The 24,070-nt window shown below is 44.6% G+C and overlaps 1 protein-coding gene across 7 annotated transcripts in view; it reads left to right on the forward strand.

Annotated features, from left to right (window-relative positions):
- The window catches only part of LOC146205679 (bromodomain-containing protein 7-like), a 134,667-nt gene that overhangs the window by 51,333 nt on the left and 59,264 nt on the right, over positions 1-24,070 (forward strand). For all 7 annotated transcript variants that reach the window (XM_084590339.1, XM_084590345.1, XM_084590338.1 and 4 more), the window contains exons 8-10: positions 4,452-4,527; positions 13,853-13,960; positions 18,878-19,013. In XM_084590339.1, coding sequence (XP_084446465.1) covers positions 4,452-4,527; positions 13,853-13,960; positions 18,878-19,013 — 320 coding nt within the window. The remainder of the gene's footprint in view (positions 1-4,451; positions 4,528-13,852; positions 13,961-18,877; positions 19,014-24,070) is intronic.

The raw sequence follows: 24,070 nt of genomic DNA on the forward strand, positions 1-24,070 counted from the left end.
CCCTTTTCCTCAGCTATTTGCAAAGCCTCTTCAGATAACCAATTTTCTTTCTTGCATTTCTTTTGCTGTGGAACTACTTTAGTAGCAACTTCTTGTATTATATCACGAACATCAGTCTACATCTCTTCAGGCTCTCTGTCTTCTAGATCTAATTCTTGAAATCGATTCCTCACTTCCACAGCATATTCTGATGGAATTTGATCCAGATCATACCTGACAGGCCTTCTAGTTTTCTGCGTTTTCCTCAATCGAAGCTTAATTTTGGCAACAAGAAGCTGATGATCGGTGCCACAATCGGCCCCAGGCCTTGTTTTTATTGCTTGTATAGTGCTTCTCCATCTCTGCCGGCAAAGAATATAATCGATCTGATTCCTGTACAGACCGTCCGGTGAAGTCCATGTGTACAGGCGCCTCTTGTGCTGTTGAAAATGAGTATTCGCTATGGTCAGGTTGTTTTCTTGACAAAACTCTACTAGCCTCTGCCCAGCTTCATTTGGCTCACCAAGACTGAACTTGCCTGTAATTCCGGATATTTCTTCACTCCCTACCTTAGCATTCCAGTCTCCAATGAGAAAAACGACGTCTGATGATGGGGCGCGGTCTAAAAGGCATTGCAGGTCCGCATAAAATCTCTCGTCAGTTTCTTCAGCAGTAGTGGTTGGTGCATAGACTTGGATAACTGTTATGTTGAAAGGGTGACCTTGGATCCGAAGTGAAATTATTCTGTCGTTTTTGGGGTTGTAGCCTAGCACTGCTTTGCCCATTCTTCTGTTTACTATGAAAGCGACCCCATTCCTTCTCTTGGATTCGTGCCCACAATAAAAGACATAATGGTCGCCGGAGTTAAATTCTCCCATTCCGGTCCACTTGAGCTCACTGATACCCAAGATATCAATGTTCAATCTGTCCATTTCTCGCTTGACGACGTCCAGTTTACCTTGCGTCATAGATCTTACATTCCATGTTGCTATGTGATATACAGTCGAACCCGGATATATCGAACTCGAAGGGGATCGCGAAAAAGTTCGATATATCGATAATTCGATATACAGAAATTGGCTTGTGACGGCACTTACGATGCGAAAAAACTATACCGTATTTACCGCGTAATCAACCCACTTGCATAATGAACCCACTCTCTACTTTTGCACCCGAGAATTTGAGAAGAAAAAAAAAATGCGTTAAGGCCAGCTCGCTCACATGCAAGCGATTGAGCGATCTCAGCGACGAGCGGCAGCGACAGAGCGAAAAATTTCCAACTTGAAACTGCGTCCCGCTCGCTCAAAACAAGGGTTTCTGTGTCGCTGCGGCAGAAAATCGCCAGCGTTTTCGCTTGCATGTCCATGGCGCGCGTCACTCCGTTTCAGTCATCGCATCCACAGCTCATTTCTTGGCAGCGTGCCAAGATGTTGCGCAGCGATAATGTCAGGGCGCTTTTATCTTTTTATAGCTCCTCCGGTGGGGGGAGTGAACTTGGCAGAGTGCCCGTGATGGCTTGATTGCACAAGCCTGGTTCGATTTATCACGCCGCGCTTGGGGCGGGCGTCATGATCGCAGCAGCTAACGGCGTGCTTTCGTTGATTCATACATGCAAAGATGAACGGCTCCCGGCAAAAAAAAAAAAAAAAAGCCTGCCGCTTTTTAACGTCCGCGGCCGCCATATCTTACACTACATCGCGCGTACAGCACAACGATAAGAAAGAATTATTCTCGTAAAAAAATAAAAAAAGAGAGAGAGAGAGCTGCCGCTTCTTACCGTACGCAGGCACAATAGCCACGTCAGCCGCCGCGCGCAGAGGGTTCACAACACACGCTGGAGAAAGCGTCCCACGTCTGTCTGAAAACGGGCTGAGCTGGCTTGGCGCATGCGTAGCGCGTGCTGAAGGAAAGAGCTCGGCAAAAGAATGGGCACACCCACGCACATGGCTTGCAAACGTCATGTGTTGGCGCGCGGGAAACGATAACTGCACATGCGCGCGCCTTTGGGGAATGGGCGCGGCGCTGTCCAGAACTGTCCCCTCTCATTCCTTCCACGCGTGGCTTGAAAACGTCATGCGGCAAGCGGCCAAGGGTGATGCGATCGTCTTTGGGGAAGGGAGACTTTCCAGTGCGTGGTGCGGAGTTCGATATATCGAACGACCAGCGAAATTGAGTTCGATATATGACGCGGCCTTCCTATACTTTTACATGGGATTTTCAAAGGAATATTTCGTGAGTTTGATATAACCAAAATTCGATATAACCGGGTTCGACTGTATCTCCTTGCAACATCGGACTTTCCGGTCGCTTCCCGACACATCCACAACTGAGCGTCCTTTTGGCTTTAGCCCAGCCGCTTTATTCGTACTGGAGCTACTAGGAATCGCCCTTTGTTCATCCCCAGTAACTTTTGGGACGCCTTCCAACCTGAGGGGCTGATCTTCCGGCGCCATATCATTAATGCTATTGTGACTGGCCATAGGGTTTTCTTGGCAAGAAAAACTGGAGTGGGTTGCCATTACCTTCTCCAGTGAATCACATTTTGTCAGAACTCTCTGCTGTGACCTGTCTATCTTGGGTGGCCCTACACAGCAGAGCTCACGACTTCATCGAGTTTCGCAAGCCCCTCCGGCACGACAAGGCAATGATCCATGAAGGGGAGGTGACTCTACAGCACTAAATTATACGGCACTTTAAAACTGTTGCCTCTTAAATTACATTAAGACTGTGGAAGGGGATGCTGTGTTCGTGCACTGCTTTGATTTTTACATGGAATCTCACTCGCATTATATTTGCAGCCAAGTTGTGTACTTGGAAGTGTACTTCCACAAGAGTTAATAATTAAGCATTGAGCATGTGATAGCATATATTGTGATAACCGAAATTATCACGTGAAAATTTAGACAAAAGATGGAAGGTACTATTTCTAAGTATTTCTTTTATAAACCAGCACTATATGTTTAGTCAGCAGACAATTATTTTCCAGATAAAACCTCGTTACAAGAGACGTTCAAGGGACCCGAAAAAGATCTCTTGTAGGCAAGGTCTCTTGTAACCAAAAATTTTAAAAGCACTGTGTTGATCAGTTTACTGCACATCGGCATATAAATGCATTCACACGCATTAACAGGAAATTGTTCAGGAAAGCTTAAGGAAGTTATTCATACTAGTTTGTATTTTTGTGAGTGTAAAGTGTGTTCCTTCCCAAATTCTGGAGGTAAAGCACCTCACTTTGCAAGCCTTCCTGCCACCTTTGAAGCACTCTTACATGCTCGTCACCCTCAGATGCTGACACTTTTCCTCTGAAATGTCCTCGTAGTCATCATCTGTGGAACTTGTGCCATTTACTTGCGCGAGAATTGCACAGTCTGTAAGCTCTTTGGGTGCACACAAGATCCACATCTGCAGATACGAATTCCTCAAAAGATTCTGGTACCTCAGCAGTCTCTTGGATGCTCGTCCAAGCTTCATCTTCAACGAAGCTTTCCACAGTACCCATATATGGGCCCACATTTAAAGCCTGCTTGTCTGAAACGGTTTTACACAGCTTCATTTCTCAGGCCATTCCAGACACCTGAAATCACCTGAACAGCAAACTTCGCATCAATTACTATTGTACAGTCTTGCTGCCTGTCGAGCAACAGGCATTTTACCAACCTTGTTTTGTACAGCAACTTGACAGAGTGCATAATGCCTTTGTCTGCTAGTTGAAAATTGGGTGTGGAGTTTGGAGGGAAAAATAACTTTGGTGGCTTTGAGCATGAGAACTTTGGTGTTTTTGGTGCTGCAAGAAGCACTGTTCACAAAGAAAAATACATCAGGATTGCGAGCTTTCATCTTGTGACCAATTTGTAACAACGAGGAGTTAAAAATGCTGGATGTCATTCATGCATTTTGATTTGCTACATAGGTGACAGTAATGCAATGCCAGTGGCTGGAACAGTGGGGTCGTTTTGACTTTCCAATCATGGGGAAGCACTCCTCAGTTCCTGACATATACAACAAAAAGGATGCTGATATGGAACAGAATTTAGCTAAGGGAATCTGAAGTGCATCATGTACGAGTTATGCTTCAGCTGCATTGCATGAGCACGTCTGGGTTGTGTCTCTTCTAAATAGTGAAGAATTTATTCCAAGGACCTGAAAAAGTTGTCCTTAATAACCGAGTGTCTCTTGTAACCATGTCTCTTGTATGCAATGTTGTTAACATGGCAGACATAGGAAAACCAACCAAACCATTTTCAAATGTCTCTTATAACCGAGTGTCTCTTGTAACAGTGTCTCTTGTAACGAGATTTAACTATCATCAGAGTCATGGCATCACTCATCACCTTTGACTGATATAGTAAAGACATCAACATAGAAACAAGTTTTGTTGGTCAGAGTGACTTTATTAGCAGGGGCTCTGCTGTATTAGGCTAGTCAAGCATGGAAATGCCTGCAGTTGATATCCCCTACTTGATATTTTGCAGATGGGCTTCTTACGACAGTCGGATGATGGAAGCACTACTTTGGCCATATTAAACCCAGATTATGGAACCTTGAAAGGTAAGCTAGGTGCTTGCAGATATTGTTTTTAATGTTATTTGTGCCAAGTATTTTGGCAGCCTTTGTTAAAGGGACAGAACACTGGAATTTCGGCATCATTTTTTTTTTAACGCAGTGGAAAGATTGCTGTCTAATGTCGTGCTCGATTCCATAGCAGTTTTGGTAGAAACTCTGTCAAAAATTTTTACTAAGAGTTTTTCGATCAGTGTATGTGCCCATTTTTATGTAGTCCGATGCTGGAAACCATGAGCGGCAACCACAATGACGACTGGTGGTCGACAAAAGAAGACGTACCAAAGAGAAATACATTCGAACCCGGACATATCAAACCCGGATAATTTTAATTTTGGTTATATCGAACTCACTGAACGTCCCTTTGAAAATCCCATGTAAAAGTATAGGAAAGCTGCATTGTATATCGAACTCAGTTTCACCGGTCGTTAGATATATCGAACTCCGCACCTCGCATTGGATGGTGCGCCTTTCCCAAAGATGATCGCATCACCCTCGGCCGTTCGCCGTGTGACGTTTTCAAGCCACGCACGGAAGGAATAGTTCGGCAACCGCTGATCTGGGCTAGGGCAGCGCCGCGCCCTTTCCCCAAAGGCGCGTGCATCTGCAATGCCAGCATGTGACGTTTGCAAGTCATGTGCATGAAGGGACGAGAGGGAGCCAATGCAGCCGTGGTGTTCTGGAGAGGGAAAAAACACGATAGAGCGAAGCACAAGGGTGTGCCTACTCTTCTGCCGAGCTTTATCTCTCCCCTTCCTCTCTCTTTCCTGGTCTTCGTTCGAAGCAGCAGCACGCACTACGCATGCGCCGACAAGCCAGCTCAGCCAGTGGCAGATGCTTTCTCCAGTGTGTGTTGTGAACGCTCTGCGTGCGGCGGCTGACGTGCGATGCGCGGCTCGTGTTGTGTTGAACGTGCGTAAGCTACGGCAGCTGCGGACGCTAAGAAACAGCAGTTCTCTCTCTCTCTCTCTCTCTCTCTCTCTCTTTTTTTTTTTTTTTTGGCGGGAGCCGTTCATCTTTGCCATCATGCTGAACAAACGGCGCAGCGTAAGCTATGGTGCTGCGGACGTTAATAAGCAGCAGTTTTTTTTTTTTTTTTGTTTTTTTTTTTTTTTTTTGCGAAAGTCGTCCATTCTTACAGCTATCAGTCAACGAAAGTATGTGATCAGCTGCGATCATGACACCGACTTTTAGCAATATTCGCTTCAAACTGCATTTGCAGCTATCACGCTTTCCAATGATTTCATAGCAGTGGACTACGCCTGCCCCAAGCGCGGCGTGATAAATAGAACCAGGCTTGTGCAATCAAGCCATCACGAGCACTCTGCCAAGTTTGCTCCCTGCCACCGCAGGATCTATTAAAAGTATAGTCAAAAGATAAACACGCTGTGACGTTATCGCTGCGTAGCATCTTTGCACGCTGCCAATAAATGAGCTGTGGATGCGATGGTCGAAACTGGGGGACACGCCTCCGAAAGTTTTTATATATATATATATATATATATATATATATATATATATATATATATATATACAGTCAAACCTCGTTATAACGAAGTCTCATTTTGCGCGGAAATTTCGTTATATCCGATATTCGTTGTAAAAGTACACACAAATTCCTATAAAAAAAAATTCTGTTCATATACCCAAGTAACGGCTACCCTAAAATGGGAACCACAGAGTTGAAAAAAAAGCATTTTTTTTTCTTTAAAGCGTGGTATAAGCACGCAAAACCTTACCTTTCATTTTGCACTGCGAAGCGAAAATGAGCACACAAATCGGGATTTAGGCCATGCAGAACTGATTTATTTAAAAAACGACGTAATCTTCATTTGGCGGCACTTCACACTATTCGATAGAATAAATTTTTCGATGAAATCGACACTGTGCAGCGCTTTCCCAATGTCAGCTGATTTGGCCACAGGTAGGTTCTCAAGGTACCTTCTCAATTTCCTCGCCATATCGGCGGCCTCGGTGCTGCTGAGAGCTCGCTCTTCGCCTTCTTCTTCACTCTCATCGCTGCTCGTAGCATCATCTGTAGGAAGCAGCTGATCGACAATTTTTTGGTCGGTCAGTTCGGGCGCCACAGCCAAGTTGTCATCGGCAGCAATAAAGTCCTCAAACGTAACATTCGGAACCGCCAGTTGACGCCATGTCGTCTCGTCGAAATTGTCCGCTTCACCTTCAGCATCGTGGGCGTCGTTGGGCTCAGTCTCGCTGGTGGATAGGGCTAGGTCAGCATCAACCAAGCAATTTCTTATTGTCGACTGTGCCACTCCGTTCCATACACCGTACAGCATGTCCAGCGTAGTTTTGAGGTTTATGGCCGTTGATATGCCCCTGTCTATGTCAAATACGAGCTGCGTAACCAATCGCTTTCAGTAGCAGCATTTTAGTGAGCGAATGATGCCCCTGTCTAATGGCTGCAGCACTGAGGTCGAGTTTGGCGGCAAAAAAACTAGGCGGACCGCTTCAGGTGGTACAGACACCTTATGGGCAGAGCAGTTGTCCAATATAAGGAACACTTTCCTGCGCTGCTCTGCCATCTCTTTGTCGAAGGCCTTCAACCATGCTTCAAAGAGTGACGACGTCATCCACGCCTTTTTGTTTGAGCGATAGTCCGCTTGGACATTCCGAGCATTGCGCAGGCACCTGGGGCGAGCAGATTTACCAATAACAGTTAGCCACCTTTTATCTGACCCATCCATGTTGACACAAACAACAACGGTGATGCGGTCTTTGCTTTTCTTGCCTCCTCGGCACAGTTCGTTCTTCGCAACGAGTGACCTTTCCGAGAGCAGCTTAAAAAAAAGCGCAGTCTCGTCCACGTTGTAGACATCGCGCATCTCGTAGCCATCCAGTTGCATGCGGAAGCTTTCTGCCCACTTCTCGCAGTTCTCTACATCGACGGCTGCTTCTTCGCCCGACAAGGTGTGGCAAACAATCTGGTGGCGGTCTTTAAATCACTGCAGCCAGCCACTGCTTGCAACGAAGTCATTGTGGCCTAAGACGCAAGCGAGACTTCTTGCCTTCATTTGAAGCACGGCACCAGACACAGGCAGGTTGCGCGCTCTAACGTCCTTGAACCACGCGAACAAGGCATCTTCAACAGCCTGATGGTGACAATACCTGACGTGCTTCCTGTCGTTCTTCACGGCGCCTGCAGAGTGCACGTTTTCTATCTTCTGCCTTGCGCTCAGTATGGTTGACAGAGTGCTAGGCGCAATGCCGAAGTCTACGGCAATCTATTTCTTCTTGCGCCCGCTGTCGACCACCCTGAATATTTTTATCTTTGTTTCAAGAGAAACTGCTTTGCATTTCGGCGCCGCCATGCTGCAAGACGACGGCACGACCTCAAGGAAAGTGAGCACACACGCGGGGCATGCGGGCGGTGGTTCGATCACGTGAAGGTCACATGCCAGGCAGCCGTTGATGCTAGATTCACTCGCGGTCCCTAGATGGCGTGGCGTGCGAAAGCACGGGTGATTCAAACACATTTTAGGTGGAGGCGACGCGGGCGGTGGTTCGATCACGTGCCGGTCACGTGCCAGGCAGCCGTTGACGCTAGATTCATTCGCGGTCCCTAGATGGCGTGGCGTGCGAAAGCACGGGTGATTCAAACACATTTTAGGTGGAGGCGATTGATAAAACAGAAATTTAGCGTTTTGGAAATTTTTTTTTCTTGCTTCTTTGCAGATTTTGAGTCGGGTGAATACGAAATATGCTTCGTTATAACCGATTTAGTGTCAAATTTTCAGTTTTTCATTTCGTTATACAGATAGACCTCCCATAGAAATAAAGCACAGCCAACCAAAGTTTGCTTTTACTTCGTTATATATCCGATAATTCGCTGTATCTATGTTCGTTATAACGAGGTTCGACTGTGTGTGTGTGCATATATATATATATATATATATATATATATATATTCTCGGGGGTAAAAGTGGGGGGTGGGTTCATTATGCGACTGGGTTGACTACGCGACAAATACAGTATCATTTTTTCGCAATCGCAAGTGGCGTCTCAAGCCGATTTCTGTATATCGAATTATCGATATATCAAACTATTTCGCGATCCCCTTCGAGTTCGATATATCCTGGTTTGACTGTATAAATTCACTCACCAGAGTAATTAGACATTTTTAGTGTAGGGTTACATTCTTTTGAGTTTTCATAGTCAAGGCTGTTACAGCACAGTAAAGTAGACGAAATTTTTAGTGAGCACTATCACCGCTTCATTCACGGAATTCAAAACGCTATGGTGCCATCTAGTGACAAAAGTTGAAAGCATGCCACTCGCGATGCGAAAAGGAAGGGTTGTTTTTATTTAAGGATGTACTGGAGAGCGTACAAAATATAGTCAGATATGACAAACACTGCTATAAGAAAGAAAAAAAAAAAACGCACCATCGGTGGTATTTTATGGAGATGCCAGTGATAGTACAGTCGAATCCACTTATAACAATATTCAAGTGCCACAAAATTTTTGTTGTTATGACCGATTATTGTTATAAACGGTTTGCACGAAAAAAGCATAACAGCTGCAGAGAGGGGTCACGGACGGCAAGTGACATGAGAGCTCCACCGAGACATCATTTTGGTGGCCCTGAAAGGAGACGATTGCCGCGGCTGCCCCTCAGCTTGAGAAATCCCGAAGTAACGCTGGGGTCAAAAGAGAGAGAGAGACGAAACTTTTATTTAAAAGCAGAGGAGATTGGGGCATGCAGGCCCCTGGGGTGAAATCGCCACAAGCGTCTCGCCACGTACATCTCGCTGGCTTGCACGAGAAAACCACGTGTCCGTTAACCTTACTTGCCTCACGTGAAGCGTGTCGACATCCTTCTCCATGGCATCTAGGTACACCACGTAGTGCAGCGGAAGGTCCCTCGCAAAAGCAAAGCCCCAGAGAGACTGAATCAACTGCAGGGCCTCTTGCGAGAACAACGTTAAGGCAGCCTGCCCTGCCACGTCATCGTCGCTGTCGTAGTCAAGCGCCTTGTCGAACGCGTTTGCGCCCACTGTCAAGCGAGGACTTTTCTTTGTCGAACTTCTCAGCGGAGCGAATGATCGTCGACACCGTCGGTTGCGATAGTGCATACTGCTTCACGATACTGCACTTTGTCTCCAAATCAATAGCCGTGCGCTTTCTTTTCACCAGCAACGCCGTCCGATAATAAGCGTATGGATCAGCCATCTTCCGTTTCGGCGGCGATTCAAACGAGACGGAGAAACTGCATGACCAGGAACGACTTCGACGCAATCAACTTGCACAAACAACCAAAGCCAATTGCAGAACTGCGCAAAATGAGGGGCAAGCGGGCGAATGAGCATATCAGCGGATCAGCGCTGCCTGCGCGTTGGCGAAGTCCATTTGTGTTTCGGGGGTTGGCGCAGCGCAGATCTATGGGCGCAGTCCATTTGTGTTCCGAGGGGTGGAAGGGCAGCGGGAGGAAGGCGCGCGTGGCTTAAAATGCGGAGAAGGCCAGAAAACAGGTTCTATTGTATGAGCGCGCGGCAGGGAGGGTGCAGCAGCTGGAGTTTTTGTTTTTGTTTTTTTCTTTTCAAGGATGTCGCATTCCACTACCTTTTGGCACGAGAACACGGGAGCCAGGCTTCATTGTTTTACAGTCGACGACTGATTTTTCGGACTCTACGGACCACGAAAATGTCTGAAAAATCGGGCAGTTCGAAAAAACAAATGTGCACCAAAAAAGCTCAATTCATTGCCTATTATTCACTTTGAGGCCGGAAAAAGTCATGAATGCTTTTCTGCACCATGCTCCGATTCCGTGCTAACAGGTCCGCCTGAATTTTGCTTGCAACAGCTCAGCTTGCGTCGGCTGCGCTGCTGCAGGTGAGTCGTCGTCGTCGCTCTCAGACTCCACAAGCACTTGACGAATAATTTCTGCACCTGTGAGCCCAGCACACAGTTCAAACTCATGGTCCACATCTATGAACTGTCTATGAACTCTGAAAACGAGACGATGAAATTTTGACACCAGCAGTGCGAAGGTCGTGAATGAGCTGCTCACTGCCTGACAGCTGCTCGACGACGCTCTCCTCGTCCAAGGCAGCCGACTCGTCATTCAGCACAAACCCCGCGTGGCGGAAGTAATTGCACAGCATTGTGGGTGCTACAGACTTCCACGCATCGGCGCGCATACTAAGTTCTCCAAGCAAATTGACAGAGTAGGTTTTCCCACTGTCGAGGCACACCACAACCACCAACCACTGGATCACAACACCGACTCCGTTGAATGCCTTCTCGCTACCGCTTTGCACGCAAAAAAAAAATAAAATAAAATAAAATAATAAGAGAAAAAGAATCTCCTTATAAAACTCGGAAGCAGCTTTTTCTAGAACTGAAGCCGATTCAATTAAATGCGAGCCACAGTAGCGACACAATATAGTTCTCGCATCACCACGACCACGGTTAGGCCTACTCGCTTCGCTCGGCAACGCACGTGAAACGCACGGCGAACACACACAAACAGGCAGTCGAAGCGATCACGCTAAAAAAAAAAAAAAGCGCTCCGGCAGCGAGCTGCAACGGCAGCAACGTTGTCCCAGAAATGGAAGCTGCTAGGCAAATAATATAGCCTCGACCCAGCGTCAATTTAGCTGAGGAGCGGCACGCAAGGCCGGCACCAGTTTCGAGGCCATCGAAGGAAAAAGTAAACAAACAAGATGGCGGCAACACTGCAGTAAATGTGTGGCAGTTGGCTCGGCTGACGCTTGGAATGTCTGAAAAATCTAATAGTCCTCCTTATAGTGTTCGAAATTTTGAGCAGCTTAATACATTGCCTTTTTAAGGTATGTCCTGGTGCCGAGACAAAGTCCGAACAATCAAGCATGTCCTAAAAATTGGGTGTCGACTGTAACCCATAATGGCAAGGGGGCATTGTAGTAAGCGGGTTATTTTACCATAGAAAACATACAAAAGTAGACAGTACAGCAGGTTTTCATTGTTGTAACCAATATATTGTTAAAACTGGTATCGTTATAAGTTGACTCGACTGTAATAGAGTTTTTCTGCAAGATGGTTCCTCAGTTGTTTTATGTGCTTTTCAATTGCAAATTAAAATTTTAAATCCGCTTTCATTGATGTTGTAGTGCTTGTTCTGTGCTATATGAGGCAAGATCTCTTCATTTCCACCATAATGTCATGACACATTTTGGCCAATGTTTTATCCCTTTAACTTTAGTTGGTTTGAAATTCCTCTGCAATGTATTACTTTTCATAGTACAGTAAAAGCTCGTTAATTCAAATTCCACGGGGCCGCCAGGCCAGTTCGAATTAACCAAAATTCGAACTAATGAAAGTGAGCAAAAATGAAGGCGTTTGATGCCCGGAGGGCACGAAAAACATTTATTTAGCAAAAAAGTCTGTTATCATCTTCTGCTTCTTCTCTCTGAGGGCTACCGTACTCACTCGGTCTTCTAGCATGCGAATGCGACGCAGGGAGTCTTCTTCCCCCTCTTCAAAGCTGAAGAAAAGGCGCGCGACATTCAGCGCTCCCATAACTTCTGCCGCGGATGGACGCACGGGCTCTTGCTCCTCGTCATCGTCCTCGTCTTCTGCCTCTTCTGGGACAGACTGCTCCCCAACAATTTCAGCGACAATGTCCTCATCACTTAGGGCACCGCACACTGCTGCATCGCTGTCTACTCCAACGTAATCATCAAAACTGATGTCCTGCAGCACAGCACGCACAGCCGCAGGCAGAGGCTCCGGACTCCCATCGTCGCCACTTTCTTTCATACTTCCGGCAGCAAAGCCACAGTGATGGAAGCAGTTTGCAATTGTGGACGGCGTGACCTGCTCCCATGCACGCACCAACATGTGCATTGCTGTGAGCAATGTGATGGTGCTGGTCTTCTGGTTTCCAGTGCACAAAGTCATGCGCTCGATCATGTGGCGCCTATAGAAACATTTGATGTTTCTGATCACCCCCTGATTCATCGGCTGCAAGGCCGCAGTCGTGTTGGCGGGCAAAAAGACGAGCCTTGTGGCTTTCAGCTCGGCGTCGACTTTGTGTGCCGAGCAGTTATCCACAATGAGGAGAACTTGACGCTTCCCTAGCTCCATCCTCCGATCCAATTTCAAGAGCCATTTTTTAAACAATTCGCCCGTCATCCACGCCTTGCTGTTGGCGGAGTATTCCGTCGGCAGCGTCCTAATGTTCTTGAAACATCTAGGCTTATGTGCCTTGCCGACAACAAAAAGAGGGACCTTCTCCGTCCCGGTCATATTAGCGGCGACCAGAACAGTAATCCGCTCTTTGCTTCGCTTGCCGCCAGCGCAGCTGTCCTCTTTAAATGTTACTGTTCTGTCGGGCTGGAGCTTATAAAACAAAGCCGTCTCATCAGCATTGAATATATCGTGCCGAGTAGCTTTCTAAGTACTTCTGCAGAGCACCGCTTCGCCACGTGGCACAAGTTTCTGCATCCACTTCTTTGGCTTCTCCAGACAACACCCGGAAGACAAGATTATGTCTGTCTCTAAAGCGGTGAAACCATCCTTCGGAGGCGACAAAATCTTCCACATTCAAGCGCAGGGCGAAATTGGCCGCCTTCGCCATGATAATTGGGCCGCTCAGTGGAATGTCAGCGCTTCTCATTTCTTTCACCCACGTGATCACAGCGGTCTCAATTTCCGGATACTTGGCTAACCGAACCCTTTTTCTGTTGCTGGCGAAATCTTCGGCTTCATAGGCATCCTCGATGGCCTTCCTATTTCGGACGTACGTCGACAACGTGCTTGGTGGAATCCCGTTCTTTTTCGCGATTTCCACTTTGCTGGCCTTCCGTTCATCCACCTCGCGTAAAATAGCCACTTTCTCCTTCACCGTCTTGGCACAGTATTTCCCACGCGAACACATCTCGCGGACACAAGCTCACAACAAGCGGCGTGCAAAACGAGGGCTCACGAAATGCAACACGAAACCGTGGTCGATAACACTAAAACGTCGTTCCTCGAAGGAGTCGCGGCAGGAAAGACTGTTTAGTACTTGTTCCAGCACCCTAGCGGCGCCCCGATGGTTGTGCCATCTATCGTTCTGCCGTGAAAGCTTCCAACGATGGTTTTTAACAGCGCCGCTTGGCGGCGCGCAGTTCGAATTATGGGTGGCGGCGCCAATTTTTGAGTGAATTAACGAGCTGTTACGCGCATAGACTTCTATGCACTGCGGACCGGACCACGATGACTATTTCGAATTATCCAAAATTTCGAATTAACGAGTTGTGAATTAACAAGCTTTCACTGTATAGGGTATTGTTTTAAATGCCTCCCTTTTTGCTTTTCATGATTTCAGGGCCGAAAGAAATCAAGGTCAACTTAGAAATGCTGGTTGGAAAACTTGCTCATGGAACTGGAACTCTTATGGACTTCAAAGATGAGATTAGGAACATTGCACGACCAAGTAAGCTGCCTTGCATTTTCTATTAGGTAGCAGTGTATGTATAAAGGAAAGCTGAAATGTTTTTCGCAAAAAATGAGTTCGGGGCAACATTTTATAGTTTTTTGTCCGCTGAACAAGACTATCATGCTTAAAAATGGAAGAAATGAACGCAAGCGGCAGTTTTTACAAGAAAACGAGCACTAGCGGGCCCGCCCTCCAAGCAAATGCTGCTGTAGTCCGTAATTGGCCGGGCCCATCATGACGTCATTCATAGAATGCCAGCCCGGCACTGGTGGTGTTGATGCGCCTGCGTTGCTTCAGGTGACTTGACAGCTCGATTTAAAATGTTAGATTATTCAAACAATGCAAAACACCTTGAACACTTACTGTATGCGTTTGAGCAACTAGCAGTTCCAAAAAACCGCGCTACAAAAAATGCTGTCAAGAAGGCGAAGTCAACACGTTTGTGCAAGTCTGACATCGGCACCCAAGTGCGAAAAGTGCACCAATTGGCCCGCTTTAACAACTGCCCTTCATATTCTAAGACAGGTTTCAGTAGTAACAAATCGAATGGGCATTGTATAGGGTGCAATCCTAGATCAGAGCTTTTATGCAACCTTTGAGTATCGCCCAACGATGCAACGACAAGCGCACGCATACTGCAGCTGCAGCCTGTCCCATCTTTACAGCCTAGTTTGCGCGGTGCGCTGTTCAACGCAATACTGAAAATGATCCAGCTTCAGCCGCATCATGAAATTGACAAGTTTGCAGCATCTGCAATGCCAGATGAAGCGAGCTGGCCGAACGCTATCGGCAGCAAGCGCAGCGGTGGGAGCTTTGGCCGACCGCTCTCCCTGGCCGTCGCTATGCATATATTGTTTCGCATCGGCGCTACAGTAGACGGCGCTTATGGATTAAGCAGTGCTGAGTAAATAGGCTACTCATAAAACTGCCTACTGTAAATCACTTTGTCTCACAATGAAATGAAGATATTTACTTGCGTCGTCTTAGCAGAGAAGCTCATGTATACAAGTTTTGATGAGCCTCAATGCACCAGCGACTGCCGCTGTACACAGCTGTGAAGAGAAACTTACTTATATTGCAGTTATCACTCTGCCAGCATCTCGATAGGGGTCGGCGATCGTCAGTATTGGTTAATTTTTGACATTCTATTATCCCTGGGCTTATTATTTAAGATAACATTAAAGTTGAGCACGCTTTCTTGGCACTAGTGCAAGGGATCCACGGACAGCTTGCGGAAGGCATGGCCGGCACGGCATCTGGAGGCAGTGTTGCCTTCAGACAATGCTTGAGCGCACTGTTGCTGCGTGAGCAGCGTGGCATTCTAGACGCTGCGTTATAAATGACTATAGCAAATGCAGCTTCATTCTACCTATCATGCGTTTCGTTTGCTGTACCTAATTAGTAATTTTTAGCATAGCCGAGAACAGCGGCGAGTTGTGTAACAACAGGGAGCAGCGAATCACATTTTAAGTTTAGTGTCCTCGGTTAATCGTAACGACGGTGAAGCCAGCCATGCAACAACGGTATTAACCTAATTAGGTGCGGGAACAGTGACAAACAGCACCAGACTTAACACTTTCCTATCCATAGGAAAAGTAGTGGTTTTTGGGTGGTGTCATTAATTTTTTTTTTTTCTTATCAAAACTTGCTTGGTACAGGAGTGTATGGTACCAAATTGTAGTGGAGGAAATTCTCTTCACATGGTATTAGTTGCAATTAACATCTTTATTGTTGAAGTGAGGAAAAAGAAACAAAAAATTGTAGTTAAAATAAAAAAATGCACAGAAACATCAGTTTCTTTACACAAATAAAACAAAAAATTACAACACATACGTTTTTTAAAACAAGATGCAATACAACATTGCAGAAAATTCTAGCTTTCTGTGTACAGTATTTGCTGAGTTAAAAAAGAAAACAGTAGCTGTGGTCAACCCCTGGCAGTCTTTTAGTGGAAAACACTACTCTGTGCTCTGGCGGCAGCAAGTAATCCCACCTGAAAGACGTCACCCTGCAAGTAACAGTTGTGACCTTCAGAAAACCGATCTCTTGCGATCAGCGCGCAGCAAAAGGGGAACTTTTCGGGGGTGGAAGCAAAACTTATCGGGGCATGGCCGTTGACGTTCCGGGTCGGTTTGAAGCAGTTTCGCTGTCGGTGCTGAAGTCTGAAGAGCTGAAGTCTTTAGAATCATTACTGCTGGTTTTCGCGTCCAAAAATTAGCTCTCAGATGCATCAATTTTTGGAAATGCGCCGTTTCCGAGCAACAGCAGCGCGCAACATCGACGCGATGATGTAAACAAGGAGCCCCAATCACCTGATTCAGGAGACCAGCTGCACAGGCGTGGCGCGACAGAAAAAATAAAAGCAAAAGCAAAATTGAAAGAAGGGCTCTTTTGTTTCCCACTGGATGCTGCTACTGTCAAAGTGCGCTTCGCAAGCAGGAGAATTCGAATCGTGAAACCATCAATATTGGGTTATCGATGTGAATAGACGCAGACAGGAAAGGGCTAAGTTGCACTGATTTAATTGGAATCCTAAATGGCCGCAATCGCTGCTAAGATTCGATTATCGTCATCGGCATGAAAATAATAGTTGCAAAACACAGTTAATTCCAAAGGCAAGAAATTTTTCCTTTTCATGACAGAGACCCACTGCTCTGAAAGTTTCTTACTCTATGGGAAACTATAAAGCACCATGTCACCTGGACCACCAATGTTTGCACAACGGAAAACCGCATTGATAGCCACTAATCGCTTCACATACTCATAAGAATGTTTGTTTTCTAATGACACAAGCAAAATATTTTTCGAATACAGAAAGATGTTTATATTACCAACTGAGCAAAAGAGGCTCACTAGTCGGAGGGCGTCGAAGTGTGCAGTGTGCCACTCTGCAACAGCTACGTATGTACCAGTTGATCTTGTGGAATCTTTAAACACGTGGAACCTTCAGCACAGAACGACCGAACTGGAGAAGACAAACGGCACCAGCCGCTGACTGCGCTAATCAACGTGGGATGGAGCGAAGCAAGCATGCAAAACACGAGATTGATGTCACATCCACCTATTTCCCAGTTTCAGTGCCCCACCCCCGCCGCTTCCAGCAGCGACGAGGGCATGACTGTGGCGAGCTTTTAACAAGCGATTTCGGTTTTTCTGATCAACAGAATTCAGAAAAATTTGGCATACATGATTTAACTAAACCCCTTCTTTCCAACCACCAAATTTTATACAATTTAAAAACCGTTTCAACTTTCCTTTAATAAAAGAAAAAGACATTGCTGACAGCTTTTACACAGTGCATTAAAAGCATGTACTCAAAGAGCCAGAGGGTACAGTTGGTCATTGTAGAAGCTAAACATGCAGCAATGCTGAAATAAAAATCTCTAAGGGAAAGTTTGGAATGGAAAGCAGAGAAATAACAATTTCAGTTGTTTACTGTTCATGTGATGACCTGCATTTTACAGTGAATCGGTATGGGCCCAGTAAACTCTTAAAGAGATGATGCACTAAATGTCTCAGTTATGCGAAGCAGGTTATATGCACCTCACTTTGTACAATAGCCAACGAACTGCGAGGAATGAACAAAGCTGGTGGAGCAGTTTTTACTGGCAAATGTTGCATTACTTCAAGGCATACAGTATGAAGGAGTGCTGAACAAGGGTAAATGGGGTACGCCGAACTGGGGCATACCCCATTTACCCTTGTTCAGTGCTCCTTCATACCGTGTAAACCATCTTATTCCTCTCGTTCTACCTGGATCCAAGGCATACAGTGTTGTAATTAATGTCGAAACATTTTCATGACAGGATCCAGCGCACCACAGCCTGCAATGATGCTTTTGCTGATAGCTCATGTGGTTATCTGCATTGCTTGTGAAACAGTCATGGAAATTCGCTGTACATTCCTTCCAGCATGAAGCTATTGTGCTGGCAGTAGCTAGTAACAAAGTTACGCGTTTCAGGGTTGGTATTGGCTAATTTGAAAACAGTTCCCTTTGTGGTTTCTGTACAGAGCATGTACAGTCATTCTGAGCGAGCTGTGCACTGTCACTCAGCAGGTCCCGTCGCGTGGGGCTGCTGGCAACAGTGCATTCCAGTCCTGCGTTAATGTCGCAACTGTGTTTCTTTATGATGAGACTGCTTGATGTAGACACTGCCATGTGAATGGCAAAGTGACTGTGCTTCTAGGCAGAGTCCTAACAGAATGACACATTGCTATCATGCTCACACTGCACAGTGCAAAAAGTTTTCCAGGCTTTGAATGACAGGAAAGGCTCTGATTGTGATTTTGAGGTAGGGCGAGACCGAATTGATCACTAACTTGAAGCGTTTTGGTCGGCTGCGCTTGTGGGGATGTTAGTGAGTAATTACATCCTTATTAAATTCTACTCTGCCTTGGGAGATTCCCCTAAATATCTCACCAACACCATTCCCACTTTGAGTTATTGATAACTTCACACTTGCCCTCCCATCTGTTGTGCTGGCCGTCCTGGTAGAGCGACTGTCTCGAAAAGGTGGTGGTCTCGGGTTCGATCCCCGGACCAGGACAATTTTTTTTTTTTTTTAACTGCAAAGTTTCTGAGAAATCCATATAGCTTTTCTTCGTTGTCGTGTGTTTGTGCTTGGGTGGATGTTAATGAGTATTTACTCCCTTATACCCGAAAGTAGAGGTTGCTTTTGCCGCTTACTGTCAGCTACATGCGGGAGTTATGAGAGATAGATTTCTACCGTCACTCTAAAACCTATTGCTCTGTAATTGTCATTGCAATATTTACATCTCAGGTACTATCTGTATATTGTTGAAAATGTATTTTTAACGGCACATTGAAGGAGTGCTATGAATTTTTTATTGCCATGTTAATTATTTTTTGTTTTCACTTTATGCCTTTCTCAGAATTTCGTGCTTTCGTTGCAGTCAATTATCTCAACTATGGGACCTACAGTACCTATGCACCTCATTATGATTCTACTTTTGCAAACCTCTCAAAGGAAGAGTCCGACCTTGTGTACTCAACGTATGGCGATGAACTTGGGGTCCAGTATGCTGAAAGGTACCTTCTTTTCTTTTCTTTCTTTCTCTTTATTTTTTTTTTTTTTTGCGTTCAAGTGACATTCTTTACTTTCTTTGAGCAAAGAATTGCTGTGGTCTGGTTTAAATCAGTATGTAATCGTAGTTTACAATATGAGACATCAGTACTCACATCCTGAAGTGACACGTGGGTGAGGGACATTATAATGGAGGGCTTCAGAATAATTTAGGACACATGGAGTTTTTAACTTGCTCCAAAACCTTAGAGCACACAGGTGATCTATTGAAATGTGGCATTTCCATTCGTGGTGGCTTCATTTTAGTTGGTGGTTGAATGGTAAAGGCATGTACAGTAGAATACCTCTAAGTAATGTCACTTAGACTAGTACAAACATTTACTATATTGGTGTCTTCACATTTTTGGTTGTTGATGATAACGCAGCTCTGAACATCCTTTCTGGTAATTAATTGGTTGCTTATTAAACTCCTAGTGTTGGTTTAGAAAAGAATAGAAAGCCAAGCTTTGCGTGAACATGGCATTGTCTTCTATGGTTTCGGTGTCATTTAAGAGGCAGTTGTTGATAAACGCGCACAACATAGTCTAGCGTGATGGATTCACAGTGCTACTGTGTCTTTGTTTTTTGCCACTGCTGTCAATATTTCTCTTTTCTTCACCACCTTCCTACACTTTTGATGGACGGCATTACCTACTTTCCATATTCGAAGTCAGCTTTACTTTTTTTTTCTCATGCAGCATGCACGCTTTGCCTACGAACCCATTGCTTTCTTCTCTCTTCTCACATCTCTCAAGCCTAGTGGCAAAGCCATCTCGGAGTGTACGATTTTATACTCTTTGGCATCCATTCGCCTTCGAAGTTTGGCCTTGCGATCCTACGTTGTGTGCATGCTATGATGTCATCATTTTATAGGAAATGCGTCGTCATGGTCGTGTGCTGAACTATTTTGAAAGGAGAAACTGAAAAGCAAATTGGCTATCGTATCTTCAGGAGCTTTTTTTTTTTTTAAATTAGAATTTATATGTGTGTGGCATGCGTGGTTTTGTTTCTTGGTCCTTCAAAAAAATATTTGTGTCGTCTGGGAAGTCCTTGAACTTTTAAAACAGAAGCTTGGGCATGTTGGTAATTCATTGTGTAGAACAGCGCGAAAAACACGACACGCGTATGTATTTAACGTCTACCTTCGCCACTTGGGACGGTGACACCTACCTGCAAAAACAAGGGGTTTGCATAGGGTCATGCATAGCTCCTGTGTTAAGCAATCTATTACTGGCGGAAAAAGATCGAACGCTAAAACGAACTTTGGATGACTCGAATGTTTTAGGATGCTTTCGGTATGTAGATGATTTTTTAGTCCTGTTAGACTATGATAGTGATAACTTCGCAACCGTTAAGTCAGATATAGAAAGAAAATTTCGCGATGTCTTGAATCCACTAAAATTAACGAGTGAATGGCCGCAGGACAATATTATCAGGTTTCTAGATCTAAAACTGAAAATTGAGCCTAATCACACGTGTTGGACATATGAGCCACGCGCCAGCAAGCCGTTGCTTTCCTTCGAATCTTCACATTCAAAATTAGTGAAACGTAGCGTTGTGAAATCATGCTATATTAATGCTTTAAGGAAATCATGCATCCATTCTATTAAAGATAGCTTCATGTATCAAACTCGACGGCTTCAAAACGCAGGATATCCCAAGCAGTTGTTGGTATCGGTAGCGGAGACTATTTTATCAAGTATAAAATCTTCTCAGGCGAGCCTGGAGAGCCTATCCACGAACCAGCGGACGAAAGAAAAGATAGTGGTCATTCCGTATATCCATAACCTCTCGCATAGACTCAAACGTATAGGAAATCGGGCAGGTGTTAAAGTTGTCCTTTCGGCTCCAGATAAATTAGGGAAAATGTGTAAAAAAGTTAATAGTACGAGAGGCATAGGTCAGGGCTGTACCATAAAACACAAAGACCCTTATGTGGGTTGCCAGAAGGGGGTTGTATACTCTGTTCCACTGTCTTGTGGAAAACATTATATCGGACAGACGGGGCGTTGTATTAATGAAAGACTAATGGAGCATCACAATAATGTTTTTGGTACGGTAAAAGAAACTATGGGCATACACTGCAGGGACTGTAAAAGCGACGCTTGCCAGCCATTTCTACAGGAAGCAAAAATAATCAATCGGCATAATGACCAGACAGTACGGGAGATTTTAGAAGCAAAAGAAATCAACAGGATAAAGGAAACTTGTATCAGCAGCCCGTCTATAGCTTTATCGGAACGTGAAGTAAGATTTATGAACACGAGAAAATGATGCGTTGTGAAAATCTGGATGACACATGGTTCGATTGCATTCTTACACTTTTCGGTGTTTGTTTAGTTGTTCTTGTTTCGTTTATTGTGTGAACGTGTTCATATATATGGATGCAGGCATGCAATAAACTTGTCAGTTGAAAGTCAGCGCTCGTCTTGTTGTCTTCGTTCGTCCCTGTCGTGTTTTTCGCGCTGTTCCTTGAACTTCATGTCCAAAATCCGCTGTAAATGGAAAAAATGCACACTTGCCTATGGGATGGAAACTGGGACCACATTTTGACTTTACTGTATCCGAGGGGGTTACTATAGAGGGGTTCTGCTGTATATGTCATGCAGTGTTGGCACACATGAGCTCTTAGTGGTCTGAGTTAATTGGGAGCCTTCAGCTACAGTGTCCCTAAGTCACTCTGGGATGTTAAACTCACACAAATGACAATTTACAAGCACTTCAGGGAGGAGCAAAGCACCATATTATGCGAAGCGTATGCAGCTCATTCGGTCAAAAAGCCGTCTGTGTAGTTGGCACCGCGTGTCAGCAATAGTATTCATGCGGAAAAATCCTGATTGGTCGACAGTGTTACGACACGACCACATGACCTCATGCAGGAATTTCAAACACACCACATTTAAAATAAAGCTATGTAACAAATTGGGAAGGGTCCAAATTAAGTAAAAATTGGGAGGTTCCTCTAATTTAGATTTTTCATAAATTAAAAGTAATTCAATGAAATCAATTTGTCACCATCAGGGTTCGAACCCAGATCCTCTGCATGCCAGGCAGGCGTACAACGCATGGGCCACGAAGGGTCGTTGGTACCAAGCATGTCAGAGGGGCACCTAGTGAACGTGTTGTGGTGCGTATGGCTTAGTAACGTATATTTGGGATGAGCACTGATGTTACAGTAACAGTAATTTTAAGGTTTAAATGATTTAAACAAAAAAATTTCTTTAATTTCTGCAATAAAAAGGCAGTTTTAAAGGTGCTTTGCGTCTACTCCTAAGGCGAAGCTTAAGCGTCCAGTTAGTATTTGGCCATGTCAGCTGCCAGCTACCGCCTCCCACATAACGAAAGCGTTACGGATGGACGGACAGGCGGACATGATCCGCGAACATGAGCCATTAAAGGCTATCGCCTTAAAACAAACTATGGCAGGAGCTGTCTGTTGTAAGGTTGAAAGTTGGGCGAGTTGAATCTGATTCATTTTGAGAGTAGCACGAAAAACAAAAAAGGACACAACACGAGCTCGTGTTGTGTCCTTCTACTGTTGGTCCTCGTTTTTCGCGCTACCTTCAAAATGAGCTGTCAGTTGTTATACTCCTTTTCAATAAGTGGTCGCTGGGCACCATAGCACTCGCTGGACTGCATTTTGCGCAGAAAAACCGGTTCCGCTGCGGCTTTCGCTGGGCTAGCGACAAGTGAAAAATGCAGTCCAGCGAGCGCTATGGCGGCGCCCAGTGACGACTTATTGAAAAGGTCTATTCTTGTGTATTTCTTGTGTATCTATATTAATCAGTAGTAATCAACTATTTGTTTATTTTTATTGTGTACTGCCTTATAAAAATTAATTTTGTACCTTATTGTTCTTTTTCTTTTTTTCTTCATGTGCTGATTTCCTCGGCGAACTTTGTTTTCAAAACTTTATACATTTATTCTCTATACATTGTATATATCCTATTCGATTCAGTTTATTTTTGAGAAATCTTCTGAAGGGTCACCTGGGCTAAAAGCTGTCATGTCAGCTTGACAAGGCCCAGGTAGCCAATGTACAACAGGGCAGGCATGCTGGCCTACCACGGTGAAAAAATACTGTACAGTGAAAAAAATAATGTAATACGCAATTTCAAGCACAGATTTGTAGATGTGAAAAATCAATTATAACAGGACATGGATGCACGTTTGCAATAAAACAGATATGAGATCATTCAAAAATTCATTCATTCAAAAGCAAGGTAGACACATGCTTTTAAAAAGGTAACATACAGGAAACGAGTATTTTCATATTCAAGGCTTCTTAGCATCAGGACAACAGGAAATATTAACCACTAAAATCTAATGGAATAAAAAATGCTGCCATAATCGGTTGAGGTTGGGGCTGCTAAATTCATCATATTTATTGAGAATTTGTGGAAGATTATAATGTCTCAGACTGTAGTTTGTAATTGGTGCGAAAACATGGAATCAGCCACAAATCAGTGCTGCGTGTAGAGGCATTACTTTATGTTGTAAGGATGCGATGGACGTAATAAACTCTGGAAGCGGGTGATGATAAAATGAGCGCAACATACAAAGGTCGTACGTGTTTTGTATCGAGACTACATTGTATGAGGAAAATAATGTTCTGTTGAAAAAAAGTAGTCAATATTGGCTATAATGCGCACAATCTTTTTTTGCAACATGTCAACCTTCCTAATGTTGCCTTTAGTTGTCATTAACGACTGCAGATTGCAATAGTTAATATATGAGATGAGCAGTGCCTGATATATTTTCAGTTTAGTATGCACTGGAAGTATTGAGAGGGCAGCGAGATAAGGCCCCGGTTGTTTTACCGAGTTTTGCGCAGATATTGGATTGGTGATGTGAGAGTCCCATGTTAATGAATCGCAAAACGTCACTCCTAGAATCTTATGTTTTTTTACATGAAATTTGTTCTCCATCACAGTGAAGAGGCTTATAATTTTATTTCTTGACCAAAAAATAATTACCTAATAAAATAATTACTTAATTTCACGAAGGTATGATCAGATAAGGT

Source organism: Amblyomma maculatum, chromosome 1, assembly GCF_055883805.1.
Source record: "Amblyomma maculatum isolate TAMU_Amacu chromosome 1, ASM5588380v1, whole genome shotgun sequence".
In the NCBI taxonomy this organism is placed as follows: Eukaryota; Metazoa; Arthropoda; class Arachnida; order Ixodida; family Ixodidae; genus Amblyomma; species Amblyomma maculatum.